Genomic DNA, 22,270 nt, shown 5'->3' on the forward strand with positions numbered 1-22,270 from the left:
ACTCAACTAAATATATGGTTGATTAAATGTACCTTTTGTTTGCAAAGCTTTCATCTACAATATTCGGGGGGGGGGAGGGGGGAGGGGGGAGAGTTGAGTTGAGTCATAGCCAGAGATCTGTGATGTCACCTGGATAAATGCTCTTACCTTTACTTAGGCTGTTATAATCTTTTTGTTGATTATCCTTGACACCTGAACAATATGTTTGGAATGTTTGTTTAGCTGCCAAAGGTCTCTGCACTTTCATCAAAATGTATCATTTAAAAAAAAACACTTTTCTTTTGTGGATAAATGCTACACTTATTATATAGAAACATAAAGACATTTTCAGCTGAGGCATGCTGATGACATCATCCCTTCTGCTGTTGCCTGATTCATTTACAAAATATCACAAAATTTTGAAAAATAATTCCCATCTTTGTGGTACAAAATGCTACAGATGAGGATTTGGTTTTCATCATGGATTCATGAAATTTTCAGCAATTTCGAACAAAGTCTGTATAGACTGTCAGTATTTACTTCGCTCCTCTCTTACCTGTCTCCCACTCCACATCTTCACTTTCCCATCTACCGAACTACACATTGGAACGTTTCAGCTCGGCACCCTGAGGCCTGAGCACTGCCCACTTACACATTTTCATCAACAAAATTTGCGTTTTGATCGTTTTTTGACGATTTTTGTGATTGAATTTATATCTCCTGGAATATCTTCTCCCATCACTTCTAAGAAGCACTGTATAAGTATCCATTTGCTTTCAATGTACTGTATTTTCATGCATTTGCTCTCCCTCACTGTTGACTGTTGTTCATCATATCCTTTGTACATCAGTTTGTACAGTAACAATAGCTTCTAGTACTATATGATAATATTTTAATATTTGCTTTTTATATAGCGCTTTACACCAGCGATAGGTCTCAAAGCACTTTGCAGATGTTATATTACCCCTGGTCAATGATAACCTGTCCCAGATTCAATCCCTCCAGTCGGCAGCAGTTATATACTGCGCCCAATGACAAGTTACTGTACCTCACAGGTACCCATATAAACCCCTGGGAGGAGAGAGTCAATTGAGATATAAGCATCTTGCCCAAGGACACAACGTAATGAACTAGGCTGGAATCGAACCAGCAATCCTTGGATCACGAGTCCGACGCCTTAGCAAATTGGCAACTATTCTCTCATATATACAGTACTTTCTAAGAAGTAGAGTTGACTTGTTTTTTTTTGTCTTGATATAATTTACATATTGTTTTCAACCAGTCGTATCAAACCTGTACAGTAGTAATATACCTGTATATATGACTATTGTCATTGCGTCATGGAATTGGAATTTTGGCACTATATCAAGTAGCTGCTTGCTTTGGCTGTATATATTGTATGCCATCAGAAATGGTCAATATATATATCTGCAGGTACCAGACAATGTGTCATTGTATTAACGACGCAACCTGTATGCATTACAACATATTGAGAAACGTTTCTTGGCATATAAGATCCTAGGTCACAGTTTCGCACGAATTACATTAAAGAAAAATCTGGATGAAATACGCACAATGCTGGCACTTTGGATGTTAGCATGAGAGAGAGGGCACAGACTGGATGGGCGGTTAATAGAGGGCGCACAGTGTGAAAAGGTTATCAGTTCATTCTAGGCACGGTAGAATAAGAGTGCAAAAGGTTGTGGGGAGACAGGTAAGCTTGTCACTAGTAAATATCCAAGCCAGTAAGTTTCGGGATATATACACAAGCCGAACATGAAGTTTTTATTCCATTTGGGAGATCACGCAGATTCACTGTTTCTTCATACACACAAGGCTGAATACTTGATCAAGTCTTATATATAATTTCACTTGAGCCTTATGTTGTTCAATTAAATGTTTTTCCTTTATATATTACAAGGTTAAAGCAGCACTTTGCGTTTGGTCGCCGTTTTCTACTTTTTTGACATGTCCATCGATTGTTTTACATATATCAATCACAAAACAGCAAACTAAGATATTAGCCAAGTTTTTCCCTGCCAACAACGTTAATTGGCGAGTAATTAAGGATATTTGCAGATAATGAGAAGAGTGTCCTCGACAAATTCCACAGTTAAAATTAATCGCATACAGTTCCGCCAAACCCACTAGTTTGAATTCAACCAATCAGAGATGAAGGTTTAGTTATGAGCCGTTGCTAAAAATAGATTAAAGACTTTGCGTTGGTACAACCAGGGAGATGTAATGGAACTCCCTGGTACAACTGCATGCAATATAGACTGTACATAAATCAAGCATAGTGTTTTATTGGTCAATGACGTTCATTGTGTTTAAATATTCATATCATGGGCGAGGTTTATTGGGTTCTAACGGTAAATATCTTGGCGAAAAACAAAGTTGAAAGTTGCAAATTTTTCGACTTTAATGCCACCATATGAAGTAAGATTTAAATAGATAAGCTAGTTATGTATGTCGTTATGGCATAGTGGAGTCAGTGAGGTTGAGAAAAATCATAGAAAAGGACGCAAAATGCTGCTTTAACTTTCAAGACATTATGATGACATTGGTTTCAGAGCAGACACCACTAACATTCTACCTTGAAAGTGTGAAAAGACAAACAGAGAGAAATAAAATGTTGGACTACTAGATCCTGGAGGCACTATGACATCACAGATTTACTTCGCTCCTCTCTTACCTGTCCCCCACTCCACTGCTGCACTTTCCCATCTACCTAACTACACACGTACTGGAAACATTTAAGCACTGCGCCCTCTCTCCCTGGGCTCCCACCCACTAACACCCCCTTCCGAATCTACCACTTAGGAAGACACTACAAGTTTTTGTTAGGGACTTTTGCATAACTATTTTCACCTGTTTCTTATGTTTTTTAAGCATATTTTGTCACTTACTAAACTCTCCTTCCCTGTACAAAATGACAGTTCCCAGACAATTTTTTAACTTAGATATCTCACAAACAGAACAAGATTTGCTGTTTGCGGGAGTTGTTTTTCACAAAGCTATCCGTGATTATAAGTCAACGATGATGATAGTTGGCTTTGTGTCACTTTGAAAAGAAGTATAAATGTTAAACCAAAAGCTCTGAATGGTAGGTAGGAACCATATTGTGATCTAATGGACACAGTGTCCGAATGATTCAAAATATTGTTAAGGCTGTCTAATTCCCCTCCACCTTGTTTTCCCTTAAACCCTGACTTCTCTAGTCAAGACATAATGAAAAGTACTATGGACTCATTTCAAGCTATTTTACACACACACGTCTGTATACAGTGTAAACAGAGTAATGTTGATTAATTAAGAATGGAAAAGAAAAGGCTAAAGAGAGAATTCTGACGGTATAATGAAGTGAGTGTTCTCTGTGGAGGCTTGCTGACAACCAGTGGGTGTGAGAAACCCATTCATCTTCCTCAGAGTGATTTAGTCTTCTTCATCTGTAAATACAAGCAAGCCAATGGTGTATATATAGCTGTTGCTTAGGCTTGAGACAACTTGGTATACTGTATGTATAGCTTTTAAGTGTTAATGCTGGGTATTGTTTGTATCAAGCTATGTTGTACGTTTAATATTGGTAGCAAAATAAAAATGAATCCAGGGACGTAGCCAAAGGGAGCAGGGGGAGCGGTTTCCCCCCCCCCCCCCTTCAGTGTCAATTTTTTTTTAAAAACTGTTGTTTTTAGCATGGTATACTATTTTGTCAGTGCTCTTTTGATCTTGATTCTTGAATACTTGTCAGCTCTGTTAACTTGATTATCATCTAAGTAACATTCAGGGCTACTGATTCAGCTTCTTACTTAGTTTGGCAGATGCAATTAGCTAAATTTAGCCTCTGTAGCCTATTACAAGCCTACAGTTGGCCACTCATAATAAAATACATATTGCCTACCTATAGCCTGTACTCGATGGAGTGTCACGAACCGTATGCACAACAACGTCGACAACGTTCGTTCTCATCCTTTCTATGATTCGTCCGAAGTTGTTGCACGAACAGCATGTTGTGTAGCTAAGCTAGCAATCGTATGTGATACACGCTTCCTATAAATGATTATTACACTGCTAATACACTGCAATAACGATATTTGTTTTCAGGCCACTGCACATCTGGCTGTCTTACCAAATATGAAAGTTTATATTATCCATCAGATAAGACATTCATTGGACAATAAACAAGAATCATCCTACTGGAAAAATTGTAAAAGAGCACAATGTTTGTCTTTCTATGATATCATATGAGGATGATGAAACTGGCAAAACATTGCACCAGATCGCATCTAAGGACCTTCAATTGTTCAAAAATATCTCAAAGGGGGTTACCCCCTCCCCTTAGACCCCTCCCCATATCAACCACAAAATGTGCACCCCCTTACGTCGCTGAATGAATCTGCCATGTCAAAGTCACACCCATGTTTTTTCAAATGGACATTAATTGATGGAAATAAATTGATTGGGGTATGAGGTAATATTCACATCGATCATCTGTTGCATCGTTAACTCTGTCAAATCACTGGAGTACATTTCAATGTATAATGTACTAATGTTTTTTTTCTGTTGTGTTGTTTAGGTTGCTTCTTATGGCCAACAAATATAATATTACTATGTAGATAATAATTAATTTAGTGCTCAAATTTTGTGTAGCAGTTTCTTGAGGCTCCAAAGTTTGTCTCTTATTAAATACTGTTTATTGTGTAAAAACCTGCTCTGTACATCTTTGGACCTTGCGTAGCAATTTGACGATTTTTTGTAGCATTTTATGATCCAATACTAGATTAAAAAAAAAAAAAATACTAGACTAAAATTATTCCCTACTATGGACTACGCCACCGTAGATGTAAACATGTGGTGTTTTGAAAGAACAATTTTTCTTTTCATTTCATTATTGACTATCTATAGGTACCCCAGTCTTCATCTCTGGAGTTTGCGAGCCAGTCTCAACAGTTTGAAGTTGTAACAAATTCGAACTTACCGATAGATGATCAAGAGTTATTGACCTGGGTCAGAGACGAATTTGGGAACGTGACCTCATTTTCAGCCATTCATGACGTAGATGAAATAGGGCTTTTCACAGCAGCAGGTAAGATTTAGTGTTTGGACCAAATGCTATCATATCAATCGATAACATTGCTAGCACAACTGCTAGATGCAATATCAACAATTATGCTTCAATATAACCAGTTTTGTTTATACATACATCGGTAAGTCAGAGACAGGTAAGTATCCTCGCTCGTTAGGTGTTGAGGCTCATGCTTCAATACATCAAACAACTTTCTGTTCTCTTTCGACAAACTAGCCTAAGTGATAGGGCAAAATGTAATTTGAGGTCACAAACTCAAATCAGAGGGAGGGTGGAGAGAGGTGTGGTTGTGGTGGGATAGGGGTATGGTTGTGGTGGGATAGGGGTATGGTTGTGGTGGGATAGGGAATGGGAGTTGTGGAGTGGGGGTGGGGAAGTAGATGAATCACTGGATGTTTTCTTTTTTTTTGGAAAGCAGTGTTCCAATGCACATATTTTATATGAGTTTTCTTCCAGCTACATATAACTTGTGTGTTGACTGTAAAGTAGTTCAAGTAGAATTACATGTACTTATTGACCTCTATCCTTCTCTTACCTGTATCTAGCTTTTATTTCATTCCTTTATTCTTTATTTTCTTGCCATGTTAAGTACATTTAAGTAGTTTTGGGTTTGATGTACTTTAAGGCCCAATCAATAATCTCTCCTATAAACAAGTTGAGACACTTGATGGTGGTAAAGCTGCTGGTACAGTAACACTCAAGATGGCGTCATCATCCTAGTCTTCCTTTTCTTCTTGTTTGAGTTTTGTAGGTTAAACTTTATCCCGCACTGATCAGGTACTGCAGGTAGTTGCACTTCCCCTTCAGCACTTGACGCAAGATGGTATGGCAATTAGGCAATTATCTTTGAACTTGTCAGGAGTGCAATTTGGAACAAATTGTTTCCTCTGTTCCTCAGACGTTTTGTCGGAACAGGGAAAGAAGACACGGGTCAAATACTTTTTGACGCTTTTTTCTTTCTTTCCTTTCTTAAATTGACACACAACCTGTTGTTGTTGTTGTTGACTGCTGTATGTGTACTTGTAAGAATATGAAGATGTGTAGGGACTTTGAGTACAGCAAATTCTGATTGATTCCTTGCCAAAGGCAGAAGGAATCTGTGCGATGGTGATGGGTTGTGTATGGGTGTACGTGTGTATGTGACACTCTGCTCTAACTTCAGAAGGGTAACTGGGGTACATTTCATATTTGGTATGTAGGTTCCCCTTAGGTAGAACTGGTTTGGGATTGTTGTTCATATTTGTCAAAGGTCATTTGAGTTCAGCACGGGTCAAACTTGGTGTGTAGCTTGCTGTTGGTGAATAGACTATCTGTATTTTTTTTCATGAATGTCAAAGGTCATTTGAGGTCAACAGAGAGAAGAAAGGGTGAAAATCTTGTAAACATGATATCTCAAGCAATGTTGCCTGTGCAGTTCTTATATTTGGCATGTGGATTCCCTGTAATTAGTTCAGCAAACCCTATTCTTTGTGCTGGGGTCAGCAGGGGGAAAAATGTAAATATATCAAAAGTGCTAAATCTCCAAAATCAGAAAATGAAAGGAGCTCATATATGCATGGTACGATAGCCTTGTATAGTTTGTACACAATTCGATGTAGGTCAGAGTTCATTTAAGGTCAGCAGGTGTCATTACTTGAACACTTTGTAAATATGATATATCCAGATAAAACACTACACCAGCTACTGTAGTTATGGCTATGGCGTCTCTATAATGAGTACAAGAACCCTATTGTATTTGGTGGTTGGTACAGGTCATTTGGGTTCAGCAGAGGTTACACTCTGGAAATTTTTAAGCATGACATCATACGATAGGCAGTTTCATCAAATGTCATATTGGCATATACTTTCCTGTAATGAGTAGGAGAGCCCAGTAACTCTTTGTGAAGGTCAAAGCTCATTTGAGGTCAGCAAGGGAGGAGGAGGTGTTAAAACATTAAAAGTACTGCAGCTGGATATTTTTGTTTTCACGTTGAGACTTCTAATTTGCTTCAAGTCGGTCGGTTGTTAAAGGTTAGCAAAATTCAATGCCTGAAAACCTTTCTTCCTAGTTAGGGATGTGGTCAGTAATAAGCATTGGGTTTCAGCATGACATTTTGTTTAATGACATGGTGTAAAGGAAAGCACATAATTGGTCCGATCTTAATTGATAATTGATATTGTTGTTATGAAGTTGAGATTTGCATTTTTACAAACCTAATTAGTAATTCCTGAAAGTTTACACTATGTCGGGGTAATATTTCTTTGCTCTCACTATCTTGGTATACATACATGCTCCCACCATACTTAATTGGTACAGGTTTAAGATGCTGTTTAAGCTGTATCTAAGTTTAATCAGAATTACTGGGCAATATATCTTAAACTGCTCTGACCTCTCCATATATTAAAGACCTCAGGGATTTAACTTGCCACAAAACACTCGACCTTTAATCAAGTACAGTTGCCCCATTATTGCTTGTTACAAGTACATTTAGTGACAGATATTGTCCAAATATTGCCCAAATATTGCCCAAATATTGCTGATTGAAAGTCATTTGAATTCAACAGAGGTCAAAGTCTGGAAACCTTATAAGTTTTGCAAATGCAATTATTTCTATGATGAATGGCTTTTCTGTGTCACAAACTGTCATAGGATTTGACCAATTCCTCTTTTTAAGTGGCTGAGAGGGTCTCCATTTTCACTAATAATGACTGTTTTATTTGTTATCAATATCCAGAAGGGTAATACATTTGCAATGACCAAGTTATCTGTTATGGATGTTCTGGTACTTGACTTCAGGACACATTTCCTCATTTGCTCTATCAATCAGACCTGTGATACCATACACAGTGTTAAGTTATAAGGCAAGGAATCACTAAGCCGGCTGGCTTTCTGTTTTTTTTCGATATTACGAATTTATAACTGTTTCACAGTTAAGCAAATTTTCTCAGACCTGTACATGTTCAAGACTTTTGTTTTGAATTAACTGTTGTGTTGACAAACATGGAGCATGTAAATGTTATTGTCTAAATGTTTGATTGGCGCGTTCTCAGGGAATGGGTAAAAGTTTGATGAAAATGTACATTTTCATCTTTGTGTGATCATTTGCTGCAAATAAGAAACAAGAAAGATTGTGTAGACGGTCACGATTGGATTAAGGATTAATTAATCCATCCATTGAATCTCATTAAGTTTACTTTTGAATTATTTATCAGTAATTATTCCTCTCTACTGAATCCCATTATGCGTACATATCATACACCATTCGTAGATGCATGTTGTGTGCTGTAGTAATGAATCGACAAGTACTTTATAAATCACTAAAATGTTTGCTCTTGTTGAGAGGTTTAGAAAACACTCTAACTAGTCATTACCTAAATATATAACCATATGCTGAAATGTAAATTAAACTTCACCACTTTAAACATTGAAGTTAATAGAACAACATGTGTAACAAAGAATCATATAACACAATGGTAGACTATTTGTATAAAAACGTTTGTTGCTCTGCAATGAAAATGATTAACACAGCTTTGCGATTAAATTTATACTTGAAATGGAAAAACTCGCCTCCCTTTGTCTGATAGACGTAGATTTGCCTTTCTGTCTACATTAAGCACCAAGGATAAAGTGATTTAATTGGTCAGTGCTCTTTGGACCAGAGCAAGCTACAGTATCCCTACCCCTTTCTCATCCTCTTTCCTTATTTTGAACAATTCATACTGATATTGGTCTTTCTTTCAGATACTGGAACATCTACTGCAGTCTGTGATCTGTCCTCATCTCAGTCTACTGTGTCTGCGTTCAAAGTCGAAGATGAATCCATCTACGGCTGCTCTACCACCAGATATGACCTGGTGAACAGGAGACAGATTCATGTCATTGAACTCTTGTCACCGCGGAAGAATTTGGGAGACGGTGCAAGGGGGACAGCTGAGGTCATGATCCAGAAAGGTAGAGATCTGCAGGTCGGTAACCGAGACACCCTGTTGGTCCTGGTGGCACAGTCTCCAACATTATGGAGGATCCGCAGCACCGCAATAGAGGGAAGTCTAACTGTGTTGGTGAGTATCTTGCCATGTTTTATGAAGGTGGAGTTTGTTAGTTATTCACTTCATAATAAAGGTTCTGATTATCGCTATAGATGATACTGACAGTAATACCTCTCACAGAATGTCCCAGATGAGAGAGTTTTTGATTTGCTTGGTTTTGTGGGGAGAAAATATTTGCTGCTTCCGGTATACAGTAAAAGAAATGTGAAATCGACCAGCAGTCTACTTACGATACAGCCTGGTCGTATGGAATGAAATTGGTGTGCAATTCCTGGTTACATAGTATGCAAGGTATACTGTAGCTTCTGACAGTACCCCCCCCGCCCCAATCCCATCCTGCCCCCATCCCAGTTCTGGATAGCTCAATGTCAGAGCACAGGACTTATAAACCCTGACGTCACTGGTTAGAATCCCTTTCTAACCCCAAAATCTTTCACTTTTTTAGATTCGTTTAGAATTTCCCGTTCAGGTTTCTGTTGTTTGTTTACTCACATGCACTTCTTCAAGTCTTCAGTCTGTTTATGTTTGGCCGGCTGGAAAGGTCTTCCAGTAATAATGATGGTATCAAAACATTGCCTATTATCTTTAGGATGTCATCAAATGGCTCTTTCCATATTGTGTTTTTGTTTGCTTTGATGTCTTGTTTGATGATGATTGTTTCATATCACTTTGGTGAGGAGGAATACCATTTTTTTTTTGTCTCATCAAATTCTTTACAGACCAACACCCATAGTGAGTCTGGCTCTGTGGGCTTAACTGACCTCTTTATGGAGCGTATCCCTGACATTGTAGCCACCAAGAAAGGGCTCCTTACGTGGGTGCAGGAAAACTATGGAGCAGTTACGTCATACTCCAATATCAGAGTAGCAAACCAGTTTGTGGTTTACCTGGCAGGACCTAGTAAGTATCACTTTGCAGCCTGTTATAGGCATATAGGAATCAATAGAAGGGAGGGTGTGAGAGGGTGGGAAAATGGAACAGAACTGGACAAGATAGGGGAAGGATGCATGGGTCTTTCACTTTTGTGAAAATGTGGACATAATCCATTCCCTACCCTTACCCCTTCCTCTTAAACTTTTACTGACTTCTTATTTTTTTCTGAAATATGTACCTTGCAGTTTGGTAGGTATTCTGCAGTGAAGTGTTAATAAAATTAATAATTTCAGCTCTGTTCTACATAGGTATGCATATAGAATATACAGTTATCCTAGTTCTGGTTCATTGTCTCCAACTGGTCCATGATCATAGCAACCAAGTCCATCTCCATAGTCACTAAGGTGGGAATGTAGAAGTTAATTAAACAAATGTCAAGTCAAGTTATTTCATGCAGTTGTTTGTACCTGACTTCTAATAGATATTCTATTTGTTAAGAGCTCCTCTTAAGACAGGAAAACAGTCTAGATGTCCTTAGCTAGATGTGTTTAGTCAAGAAATATGACTGTCCCCTCACAACAGTCAAGGATGATTATGGCAATCATTCTGGTGACAGTAAACACAAGGGAAAGTGGACAGTCCTCGTTGTGGATGCTCTAAGGCATTTTCTACATGAAATCAACGTAAAGCAGAATAATATGTCATTTGTAAGTGTAGTAGTAGGCATAAATAGCAGTATTGTTTCTTCTGGTAAAAGGATCCAACCCATCTTGTTTGGTGATCGAGAGCGTGGGGTCTGATACCGACCGTGGGTCTTAGTTAACACTCGTGGGGCGGGGGGGTAGGCACAAAAGCAACTTAATGCTCAATACCCAATAAAGGATCTGATCCCTAATGGAAGGCTCCTTTAACCTTAGGCCTCCCTACACACTGGCCCTGTATGCCTATTGGATGACCTGGAATTGATTTTACACATTTGCTCTGTGTTATTTCTTCACCATTTTTACATTTGTTTCAGTTCCAGATGGCATGCTGTTAACACCGACAGCATTTTCACCCGACGTTACTCCCATACGTGATCTAACATCTGAACTGTCGCGCAACTCGGAGCTCAGTTGCCTGAACGATAGGATCAGTATCCTAGTACCCATCGGACTCGTGGTGAAGCACGGGCTGACACCAGGGATGGTGACTTGGCGCACTTCCAGTTGCAGGAGTAGGATGACAGATGAAGGACTGGTCCTCGAGACCAGCTATAATAGTTGCGGTTCGAGAGTCACTAGAAACTCAGATGATTCACTCAGGGTGTCTAATGAGGTAAGACGTGTATGAGAACTTTAGTTGTCTTAATGCTGAAGAAAGATGACACACGAAAACCTCTTTGAAAATCTTTAGTTTCTATTTGTGATTCTGTGGGAATTGCAACAGTTTGTACATTACAAAAATAATTATTTATTTTGACATGGCGACTGATTTTGAAGATTTTGTCATTTACACATAGAAATTCCACAAAAGACATTGGGCATCCAGTATAAATTTATCTTCTAATTTCCATAAATATTCCACATTCTCTTATTTCCTTAGTTTTTGACTTTCTCATTAAAACATTTCTACTAGCTTATTATCCTTTGTCTCCTTTGTTTAAGGGACTAGTATTCCCGTAACATTGAACTGACCCTCTCATTCCCACGATATCGAACACAAAGATGACAACACTAGATTTGTTATTTTTGTTTATTCTGCATAGTTGGCGGTATGTTCGGGTTGACCTAGTTTAACAGTTTCACACAGTCACACTGATGAGTTAGAAATGAACATCCAATGAGGAAGTTCTTGTGGTCAATCGTCGTTATGGGAACTTAATTTGAAACTTCCTATATATATGGGAATAGTTCCGTTTGAATAAAACATTGAAATTTAAATATCTCTTTAGCGCTTTCATAAGGGAAGTTCCTTCTTGTATTACTGTCAGTGGTTTTGAGGTATGCAAGATGAAACTTTCAGATTGATGATTTAACAAATTTGTTTACAATAAACTTCAAAAGCAGAGTTCCGCTTTTATCTTGATGGATCATTGATACCGTGAAATACTGAAATCATACACCAATTTATTTATATTAGCTTGACTAGTCAAGTTGATTTCCAAGAAATAAAAGGAAAATGCCGTCCCGTCCTAAAATTTGGATGCAATAATTGGTTGGCAAAAAAAAGAAAAGAATGGGTGGCGCTTTCGAGGTCCGAAACGCTCTAATACAACTCCACATTGAAAGCTCATGTGAATAGGTTGTAGAATGTGAAGCAAACATTGTTGAATACGGAAGTCACATTTTTTCCCCCAAGGTGAACATGGAAAGAAATATTTGGTTTTGTAACGGAAATTCCAAAATTCAAATGTAATAGACTTTGCTTCCGAAGCAATAACTACAATCATTCACCATGGCTGGTTTGTTTATATTATTTGGGTGAGTGCCAAATAGTGCTGATGTATTACGGCAAGGACATGTTTTGAGGGAAGACTCCACAGGACTGTAAAAAAATCCAGATCCTTTGGCAAACAATATGTGAATGAAAGCACTGCTGAATGAAGAAGTCAAAGGAGGTTTAGTATTGAAAAATGCAGCAGATTCAAAATAGCTGATGTATCATGTACTGTATAGCATGTAGGAGGTATGACTAATCATTCATCATAGTGGTTTGTTTATTATGTGGATGAGGAACCAACAGCCTTGATGTAGGGGGAAGGAACTATTTATAAAAGGGTGGGAATGCATTATCCTGACTAAAGACATCACATGCTTTGACAAAAGAATGTTGATGGAACCATTGCAGAATAAGGAAGTCCCTTTTTGTGAACATGATTGTTTCAAGAACTACAGATAGAAAGTTGAAGGAAGTAACAGAATGCATTGCATTTAAACAAGTGTAAAATGGTGATTAATGCTTTGAATTGTCAAAGGGTGTTGAAGGGCAAGATCTGTTCAATGTCTGAGTCATGATGGTTTCCACCCATGCCTAGCCTGAATTTCTTTTGGCCTATCAAAACAAGGACAACTAGAGTCAGTCAAATGGAACTAACTTGACAGCAGTTTAAAGTACTACGGACGGACGCCAAGCCGATTTGCCCCATATTCAGTACATTTGTTGTCTGTGATAATCTCATTCAAAAATTTGTTGAAAGTTTTGATAAAACTGGGAAAATCCTGAAATATGTGCATACTATTTAAGTGGATTGTTGCACTCATCAAAATTTCATATTTTAGCCCTTAATATGTTAACCCCAATTGCCAGAAGCCCACATATATCATTGGAATAATGTGATGTTCTTTTTTTTTCAAAGAAGACAATTAAAATATAAATTTCAAAACAATTGCCTTAGGACACAAACCTGTGTTTAGTTTGCTTGAAATGAAGGTTGTGAAAACAAAAGGATAACTTAACAACAAATAAGGAAGTCACTCCCTTTTACATCATCAATGTGGATAATTAGCCTAATATTTATTCATAAATAAAACTAGAATTAAGAAGACTGGTAAAATGGTCAATCTTTTGATGGGAGTTGCAGCTACTTTCATGATTTCTAATGCCTATTAGAGTGATTAGGATAATGTTGCTCATAGGTGTCCATAGACCTTTAAACAGCTTTCAATGTTTGTAATGGGGCAAATACCTTACAACAGTCTCAATATAGGAGCTTGTTATATGCAATGGCATCAAGAGCATGGTTGGACCCCTGCGACTGTTTATGTTGCCAGTCTTCAATCATGCTAAGGTATTATTATGAAAATATTTTTCTTCATTCCACATATCTTCAGGCACCCAAGTCTATAGCTCCTCTAACCCCCCCCCCCCCCCCCCCCTCCCCATGGCAGGCCTGGTGAAAAAAGAAAAACTTACAGACCTTACAGAAGATAGTCTGCTATTTTTTAAGGGTGGAAAGTTTTGGGAGGAGTTAATGTAGGAAGTGAAATAGGAGGAAAACAGAAGGCAACCTTGATGAGTACTTCAGCAATCTATCATTGTTTCTGGTGATTTTAATACTCCAAGCATCGTCGTCTCCGTTCCCTAGGTGATGTTCCTCTCGAGTGACATAACAGAAGGGAGTGGGATGGTTTTCTCTGACGATGAAGATTACAACAGTTCAACAGTCATTGATCGTAAGCCGGTGAGCTGCGAGTACCTCATCCAGAGCAAACCTGAACCAGCGGAAATCTCGTCGGAAGATCCCCTGATCGAGGGTACCAGTCTGTATCTGGATCTCTACACGAACGACAAGTACGAGAGGAGGATGTTGCTGGATCCATACAGAGTAGAGATAGGCGATCCACTTTATCTGGAGATGGGAGTCACCAAGGACGAAAGACTCAGCATCATCATGAACGACTGCTGGCTCGGTATCGACCAAGCCAAGTCGCTATACAATAACATCTATAGGCTCACATTGAATGGGTAAGTTTTACAATAACATTTATTGGCTCACCTTGAATGGGTAAGTTTTACAAATGTTTGGGTTTAGGAGACACTTTTTAGCACAGGATTGAAATTTTTTCAAAGTCATTTAATCAGTGTCTGGAATGAATCCTGCATTCTTTTATTGGAGTACTCACAAAAGCCTGGGACATGCAAAAACATTTATAGGCTCACATTGAATGGGTAAGTTTTACAAATGTTTGGATTAAGTAGACTCTTTGGCACAGGATCGAAATATTTTCAAAGTGTTTGAATCAATGGCTGGAATGATCCTCGCATCCTTTTATTGGAGTACTCACAAAAACATGGTACATGCAAAAAGATTTATAGGCTCACATTGAAGAATGGGTAAGTTCTACAAATGTTTGGATTAAGGAGACTCATTTTGGCACAGGATCGAAATATTTTCAAAGTGTTTGAATCAATGGCTGGAATGTATCTTGCATGTTTTTATTGGAGAACAAAAACCTGGGAAGTGCAAAAACAAAGATGAGGTTATCCCTGAATATGATTATTTATTTTCAACATGAATTTACTTCGCTCCTCGCTTACCTGTCTCGCCACAACCTTAGCACCCTCATTCTACCGCGCCTAGAATGTCCTGGTAACCTTTTAACACTGTGCACCCTCTGTGACCCGGCTTCACGGGTCACTGCCCATCCTTCTCATTCTACCAACCAAAGCGTCTACATCGTTATTTTCGAGCGGATATTATTCCATCGATTTCTGTCCAATTTTGGTTCCTAGAATCGGAATTTTTTTCCACCTACTGTTTGCTGAAGCATTCTAACCGTTGCAGCCCGATAAGTATCCTTTTCCTATTCTTGGGAGGTTTTTTAGGGCTGGTTTTTGTTAGCGGCGCTCGCGCCGTTTTTTCTGTGCAGAAAACTTGCGTGGGTAGCAGTTCTGCGATTTGTTTACCGTAGTTACGCTAGTTCCCGCCTTTTTAGGCTACACACGCTATCACGCTTTTCCCTCACCCACTGTTTAGTTGTTCACTTTTGTTGTTCACTTTAATTCTCCTGCCTTCATTATTCGTTATTTTCGTTATTTCGTTGTCTTCTCTCCTCCCTGCCCTTCGTTAACTTGCTAGTTAGTTAAATTTTTTGTGGGTCGGCTTAGGCCTAATTGTTACCATTGTAAGCCGCGGGCCTCTAGCCTAGGCACGGTGTTAAGCCTAGTGTGTTTTCCCACAGATCTTATTGCTTCTCTCCCCCTTTTTAGCTTCCCTCTCCTATCGTTTGTTAGATTCTTCTTCCTTAACCGGGGTTTTTCAGTCATGTCCAGAAGCCAGTTGAAGTGCGTTAACTGCTCTATGTTCCGGCCAGGGAGGGCCTGGGATGAGCACGATCTCTGTCCCAAGTGCCGTACGTGCACGAGGAGGGACCCCTGCCTAGTGTGTATCAACTTCACCCCCAACCAATGGCTAGACATTGATACCTGGCTAGCAGGCCAGAGAAGCAAACTTCAGGATAAACTCGACCTGCTCCCCAACCCCAGTGGGTCCCGAACAACGGGAGACCGACCACAGTTAGGAGAGGAAGAAGAAGGAGAGGTGTTGGAGAGGGGCCCAGTAGGGGCCGAGGAAGAAGGAGAGAAAGGGAAAGAGAGAGAAAGAGAAGGAGAGAGAGAAAGAGAAAGAGAGAAAGAGAGAGAGAAAATGCCTCCCACGGTCCCGGCGACGTCCGGATCAGTCATGACCAAGGGGAAAGGCAAAGACAAGGGCAAGGCTCCGGCCAAGAGAAAAGTGCCCAAGAAAAAGTCCGGCCTCGCCGGCACCGAGAAGGCTTCCCAATCTGGGTCGCAGAGAAATAACCCGCCGGAGAGGCAGGTGCCACGGGCACCGACAAGCCCAACTCGAGCTCCTTCCGGGGCGCACAGCAGAGAGCCAGAGGCCGGAGGATCGCTGTCCAACCAGAGCCGGTCCCGGAGCGGGGACCGAGAACCACAGCCATCACGATCCCCAGCTGGGATCCCCGACCGAGAGAGCAGAGGAAGGAATCCCTCACGCAATCCGGCCAGACGGGACCGCACCCGATCACGGTCCCGATCCCCCAGACGAGGTACCAGGAGGGGATGGTCGCCAGCATCAGACCAGTCTTCCGACTCCTCCGATGATGGATACCGTAGGGCTAAGAGGAGGTATCGACCACACAAACAGCGTCACGAGGAAGAGCCCTCGTGGCTAGCCCAATTGACAGGTCTCCTAAAGCCGCTCCTCGAGAGAGAACAACAGAGAGCCGAGGCAGAAACAGAAGCCGGGAGCCAAAAAGCGGCTACAACGACCACTACGGTCCCGGAACCCCCCCTGGAACCGGAGGCAGTCACCCTCGGAGAGGACACTCTGGACTGCAGAGCCTCCGTAAATCTATCGGGTCTGGAGGACAACTCTGACGTCCCCCCGGAGTTCGACCCTTTGGAAGAGGAGTTCCCAGGCATCCTCGAGGAAGAGGAAGCTCCCACGGCGGGAGGCAGTTTACCCCCGGAACTAACCACGCGGGTGGCAGAAATCTTCCGCAAACACCTTGGGTTCGAAGACACTCCCGAAGTGACAACAAAACCGACCCGAGTTTCCAAACTCACAGCCACAGGGGAGACCTCTACCCGTCCGAAATCTACCATTCCAGTCGACGCCTCCTGTTATGACAGGTTCGAGGCTATCGCGGACAAAAAGAGATGGACCGCGTTCCCGGCAAAAGCGGAACGAGCCATCAGGGTCCCAGACGAAGCATGGAAAACCCTTTTCAAATGCCCGACCATACCGCAGGAGGCTAGAGAAAAGCTAAGGTCCGAGCAGGGCTCTTCCTCCTCACACATCTTCAAAAATCCTAGCCAGAAGAAGCTAGAGGAGCTCCTAGTTGATGTCGACCTGGCCGCACGCTCCGGAATGAAGTTTACTTCTGTTCTCATGCTGACCGCGGAGGTGCTGATGAGATATCACCAACAACTTCCACAGGACGATACCTACGTGTCCAGAAACGAGGCAGGCCAACTTTTACTACTCCTCGGACCGCTTGTGAGACTGGCCTTCGACCAGTTTGCTAGAGTCGCTATACGTTCAGTCAAGGCCAGGAGGGAAAACGTCATCTCCTCCTTCCGCTGGCCGTCCGTGGAAGCTAAGGAGAGAATGCTAGCCCTGCCCTCCTTGGGAGACGACCTCTTCGCTGGTAGCTTCCAACAAAAACTCCAGGAGGAAGTCTCACGCAGAGAGACATTAGCCAAATCGGAATTCCGCTCCTCTGAGAGATTCAGGTCAAGACCGCACCGCCTAAGAGAATCTAGACCAACCAGAGGAGGCAGAGGAACGTCCCTCAGGACACCCATGAGAGGAACCCCACGGGGCAGATCAAGAGGAACAACTAGCCGACCACCTCGCCCGTGGGGAACACGAGGCTCAGGCAGAAGCCCGGCGACGACCCGACGGGACGGCGACCGCTCCTCCACTAGACCACCGTTTGCCGCCCGGCCCTAGGGGTGCCCACGTCACCACGGCAACGCCGCAGGTGGGGGGGAGACTGTCACTTTTCACCCAGCAATGGGACATTTTGGGCGGGGACAAGTGGGTATTGGAGACGATCTCACAAGGGTACAAGATAGAGTTCACCTCCGCCCCGCCCTCCGGGGAGGGGGGAAGACCTACTCCAATACCCACCGACCCCGTCCAACAAGCAGCACTAGAAGGGGAAGTATCAGCCTTGCTGGCGAAGCGGGCAATTGTAGAGGTGTCGGGAGAGGCGGGACCCCTCTTCCGCTCCTCCCTGTTTCTAACACAAAAACGGGACGGGTCTTGGCGCCCGATCTTGAACCTAAAACCCCTCAACAAAAATTACGTAGAACCAAAACGTTTCCGTATGGATACCCTAAATTTAATCCTACCCCTGCTCAGAAAGGGCATGTGGGCGGCAAGCGTAGACCTACAGGACGCTTACTTACATATACCAATACATCCACGTCACCAGCGGTACCTAGCCTTCCAATACGCCGGAAGGAGATTTACATTCAGGTCACTCCCGTTCGGCCTGTCTACGGCACCAAGAGTCTTCACAAGAGTGGCAGGAACGGTAATCGCCTACCTCAGGAAACAAGGAGTAACGCTGTACGCCTACCTCGACGACTGGCTCATAGTAGGAGAGTCGAAGTCCAGCGCGGCACACAACGTACAGAAAACGGTGCAGACCCTTCAGGAACTGGGTTGGATAATCAGTCAAACAAAATCCCAGCTAACACCAACACAGACGATCCAGTTCCTGGGGGCCAGACTAGACCTCACCACAGGCATAGCCAGTCCCTCAGAACAAAGGATAGAGGCAGTCAGAGCGGCCACAGCCCAGATCATATCGTCACAAGAGTCACCCACAGGAACGTGGCTTCGAGCCCTGGGGCTAATGTCCAGCCTGGTCGACGTGGTGACATTATGCAGACTACGCATGTGTCCGCTGCAACTCCACCTGCGGAAAACGGCCAACCTACTAACCCTGGACCAGACAGCGCCGATCCGCCGATCGGAAGACATCACCCCCCATCTACAATGGTGGCACGACACAGGCAATTGGGACCAAGGGGTCCCCTTCACCACCAGTTTGCCAAACACATCGGTCACGACGGACGCCTCATTGACAGGGTGGGGAGCCCACTGGAAGAACTTGACAGCCTGGGGGACGTGGTCCACAGCAGAAAAGTCATGGCACATCAACTCACTAGAGATGTTGGCTGTCAAACGGGCCCTAGAGTCGTTCCACGAACACCTGAAAAATACAGTAACCACCGTCTTCACGGACAATACCACCGTGGTAGCGTACATAAACAGGCAGGGGGGCACTCACTCCGAGAGGTTATGCCAGCTGACCTGGGAAGTCCTGATGACAGCCAAGGACTCCGGAATGACATTACGGGCGTCCCACATCGCCGGAAAACTAAATGTGATGGCCGATGCTCTATCCAGAGGACAGATGGACCCAAACGAGTGGGCACTGTCCCAGAAAACATGCAACAGGATCTTCGAAATCTTCGGCAAACCAATGGTGGACCTGTTTGCGACGGCGGAGAACACCAAACTCCAGATTTTTTGCTCCAGACAATTCCACCCCAGGGCGCACCACATCGACGCCATGTCCTTCCCATGGAACAATCTGGAAGCTTACGCCTTCCCGCCGCTCTGCATGATCGGCCAGGTCCTGAGAAAGATCCGCCACTCCAGAGGAAGAGTCATACTGATAGCCCCCTTTTGGCCCCGCAGACCATGGTTCGGGGAGCTCCTACAACTTCTAATGGACACCCCAGCGATCCTACCGGACACGCCCCATCTGCTGTCCCAAAGACGGGGAACCCTCACCCACCCAGACATCAAAGGGCTACAACTAGTTGCGTGGAAGTTGTCAGGACTTCCCTTCGACAGAGGGGCTTTTCGGAAGCGGCTGCCGCGATCGCGGCCGACGCCAGGAGGGCAACAACCGTTGCTACTTACGATTCCCGACTACGCAAGTTCGGGGAATGGTGCCACAACAGACAGGTACTGCCATCCGAAACCTCTTTGGCACAGGTGGTAGACTTCCTTCACTCCCTCTTCGAGGAAGGCAAGCAAGTGTCGACCATCAAGAACTACAGGTCGGCAATTACCGTTATACATCGTGGGTTTGCAGATGGGTCCACCCCAGGCAGCAACAGGGACATCTCCCAGCTCATCAGGGGGATGGCGAACAGGCGCCCCCGAATCAGGCGACTCGCGCCCTCGTGGAGTTTGTCAGCAGCGCTGCAAACACTCACCAAACCGCCGTACGAACCCATGGCCTCAGCCTCGCTGGCATCTCTTACAAAGAAAACGCTATTTCTGATCGCTCTGGCGTCAGCAAGAAGAAGAAGCTGTCTCCACGCTCTCTCCACCAAACAGAACCATATCAGGTTCGAGAACCACGGGGTAAGAATGGTCCCCGATCCGGCCTTCCTAGCCAAAAACCAGGTCCTATCCTTCCTGCCGGGGGACATTTTTATCCCCGAAATAAAATCCCTCTCTTCAATCGCAGAGGATAAACTGTGGTGCCCAGTCCGAGCTCTCAAATGGTATCTAAACAAGACCCAACACCTTAGAGGAACAACCACGACCTTGTTCATCTTACCGAGAGCACCTTATTCAGCGGCGTCCAAAGACACCATTTCCCGATGGCTGGCGGAGATCATCCGCCCGTTTACAACCGGCACAATTACACCGAGAGCCCACGACATCAGGGGAGTAGCGGCCTCAACAGCCCTTTTTGCGGGAGTCCCAGTGGAGGACATTCTCAAGGCAGCAGCCTGGCGAACGCCAACAACATTTGTTACCTGCTACCTTTCGGACTCTCTACAGGCTGAGACGGCGTTTTGTAGCGCGGTGATGCGAGGTCCGGCGGGTATTAGGTCCCACCCCTCGGGCCTCCCACCATCGGGCAGTGCCACTCGGTGCTAAGGTTGTGGCGAGACAGGTAAGCGAGGAGCGAAGTAAATACTCCAAAACTTACTGGTTTGGATATTTACGAGTGACGAGCTTACCTGTCTCCATTCCCGCCTCCCTCCCCCGAGGGGGGTGGGACGCAGCCGGACGGAGGAGCGGTCGCACTGACCTGACTATACACCTTCCTGTACAGGCCAAGAGACCTGAGAAAAAAAAGGAAGGGCCTCCACCGAACGAGTCCTCGCCCGGCCACCTAATTTTATCGGTGAGTTCATGGTAAAAATTTTTTTTTTTTTTGACGTAGTAACGTGTAGGAACGGGTAGTAACTCGTAGTAACTTGTAGTAACCGGTAGTAACTCGTAGTAACGTGTAGTAACTTGTAGTAACCTAGTTCCACCGTGAGTTACTGGGGTTTTTAGTGTCGTATAACCCCCTTCTCTATGAAGTAATGTTCTTCTCACTTCGGTTGTCTCGTGACTTACCTGTCTCCTCACTACATCTACACTACAGTGTTCGGGGCGTTGGGCCTAACTTAAGAGTATCTCCTGCTATTTTTAGGCCTCTTTGTTAGAGTTAAGGGGTCAGACGTGGACGGGGTCGTAGAGGGTAGTCTCCCTCCCTACTGGGGGGAAGTACTCCCCCTCCCGTCAGTAGCGTCAGAATTCGATGTTAGTTCAGGAGTCGAGGGGGTAGTCTTCCCCTTCTGTCGGGGAGGACTACTACTCAACTCCAAGGCAGAGACCACTTTGGAGGGCTTTGGTCTCATGAGAAGGATGGGCAGTGACCCGTGAAGCCGGGTCACAGAGGGTGCACAGTGTTAAAAGGTTACCAGGACATTCTAGGCGCGGTAGAATGAGGGTGCTAAGGTTGTGGCGAGACAGGTAAGCTCGTCACTCGTAAATATCCAAACCAGTAAGTTTTGGAGTTTACGTAATATTCTCTCCTTCTTTTGTTTCAGTTGTCCACAGGACCCCACGCTGGAATACTTACCTGTCAGTTACCCGTCGTACAGGATAACGAGTCCACCAGGAATGGTCAAGCAGTTTACCTTTGATGTTCCTTTTGTGGATTCAGATGTCATGACCTTCTTCTTGTTCTGTAATCTCAGTCTCTGTTCTCAGAAACCAATCAGAGACGAACCTCAAATTATTCCAGTGAGAAAACCAACTTTATTTAGATATTTTCTTGGAGGGGGGAGGGGGAGGGGGAGGGAGGGGGGCGGAGGGGGAGGGGGAGGGGAGGGGGAGGGAGGGGGAGGGAGTGATTGAAAGAGTTTGAGACTAACGGTCATGCAATGGTGGAGGAAAATGTTAGGGTTTAGTAAAACTAGCAACCGCACATGCTACTGACACCTATATATATGAATCAGATGAAATGTCAATGGCCTCCTATTTACCCAGCAGCTAGTAGA

At 43.4% G+C, this 22,270-nt stretch overlaps 1 protein-coding gene across 5 annotated transcripts in view; it reads left to right on the top strand.

Moving 5' to 3' along the window:
• Positions 1–22,270, top strand: part of LOC139963987 (transforming growth factor beta receptor type 3-like) — a 63,460-nt gene that overhangs the window by 31,341 nt on the left and 9,849 nt on the right. For all 5 annotated transcript variants that reach the window (XM_071965265.1, XM_071965262.1, XM_071965266.1 and 2 more), the window contains exons 4-9: positions 4,885–5,065; positions 8,787–9,106; positions 9,814–9,994; positions 10,986–11,284; positions 14,034–14,413; positions 21,818–22,013. In XM_071965265.1, the coding sequence (XP_071821366.1) occupies positions 4,885–5,065; positions 8,787–9,106; positions 9,814–9,994; positions 10,986–11,284; positions 14,034–14,413; positions 21,818–22,013 (1,557 nt within the window). The remainder of the gene's footprint in view (positions 1–4,884; positions 5,066–8,786; positions 9,107–9,813; positions 9,995–10,985; positions 11,285–14,033; positions 14,414–21,817; positions 22,014–22,270) is intronic.

This window comes from Apostichopus japonicus, chromosome 22 (genome assembly GCF_037975245.1).
Source record: "Apostichopus japonicus isolate 1M-3 chromosome 22, ASM3797524v1, whole genome shotgun sequence".
NCBI lineage: Eukaryota > Metazoa > Echinodermata > Holothuroidea > Aspidochirotida > Stichopodidae > Apostichopus > Apostichopus japonicus.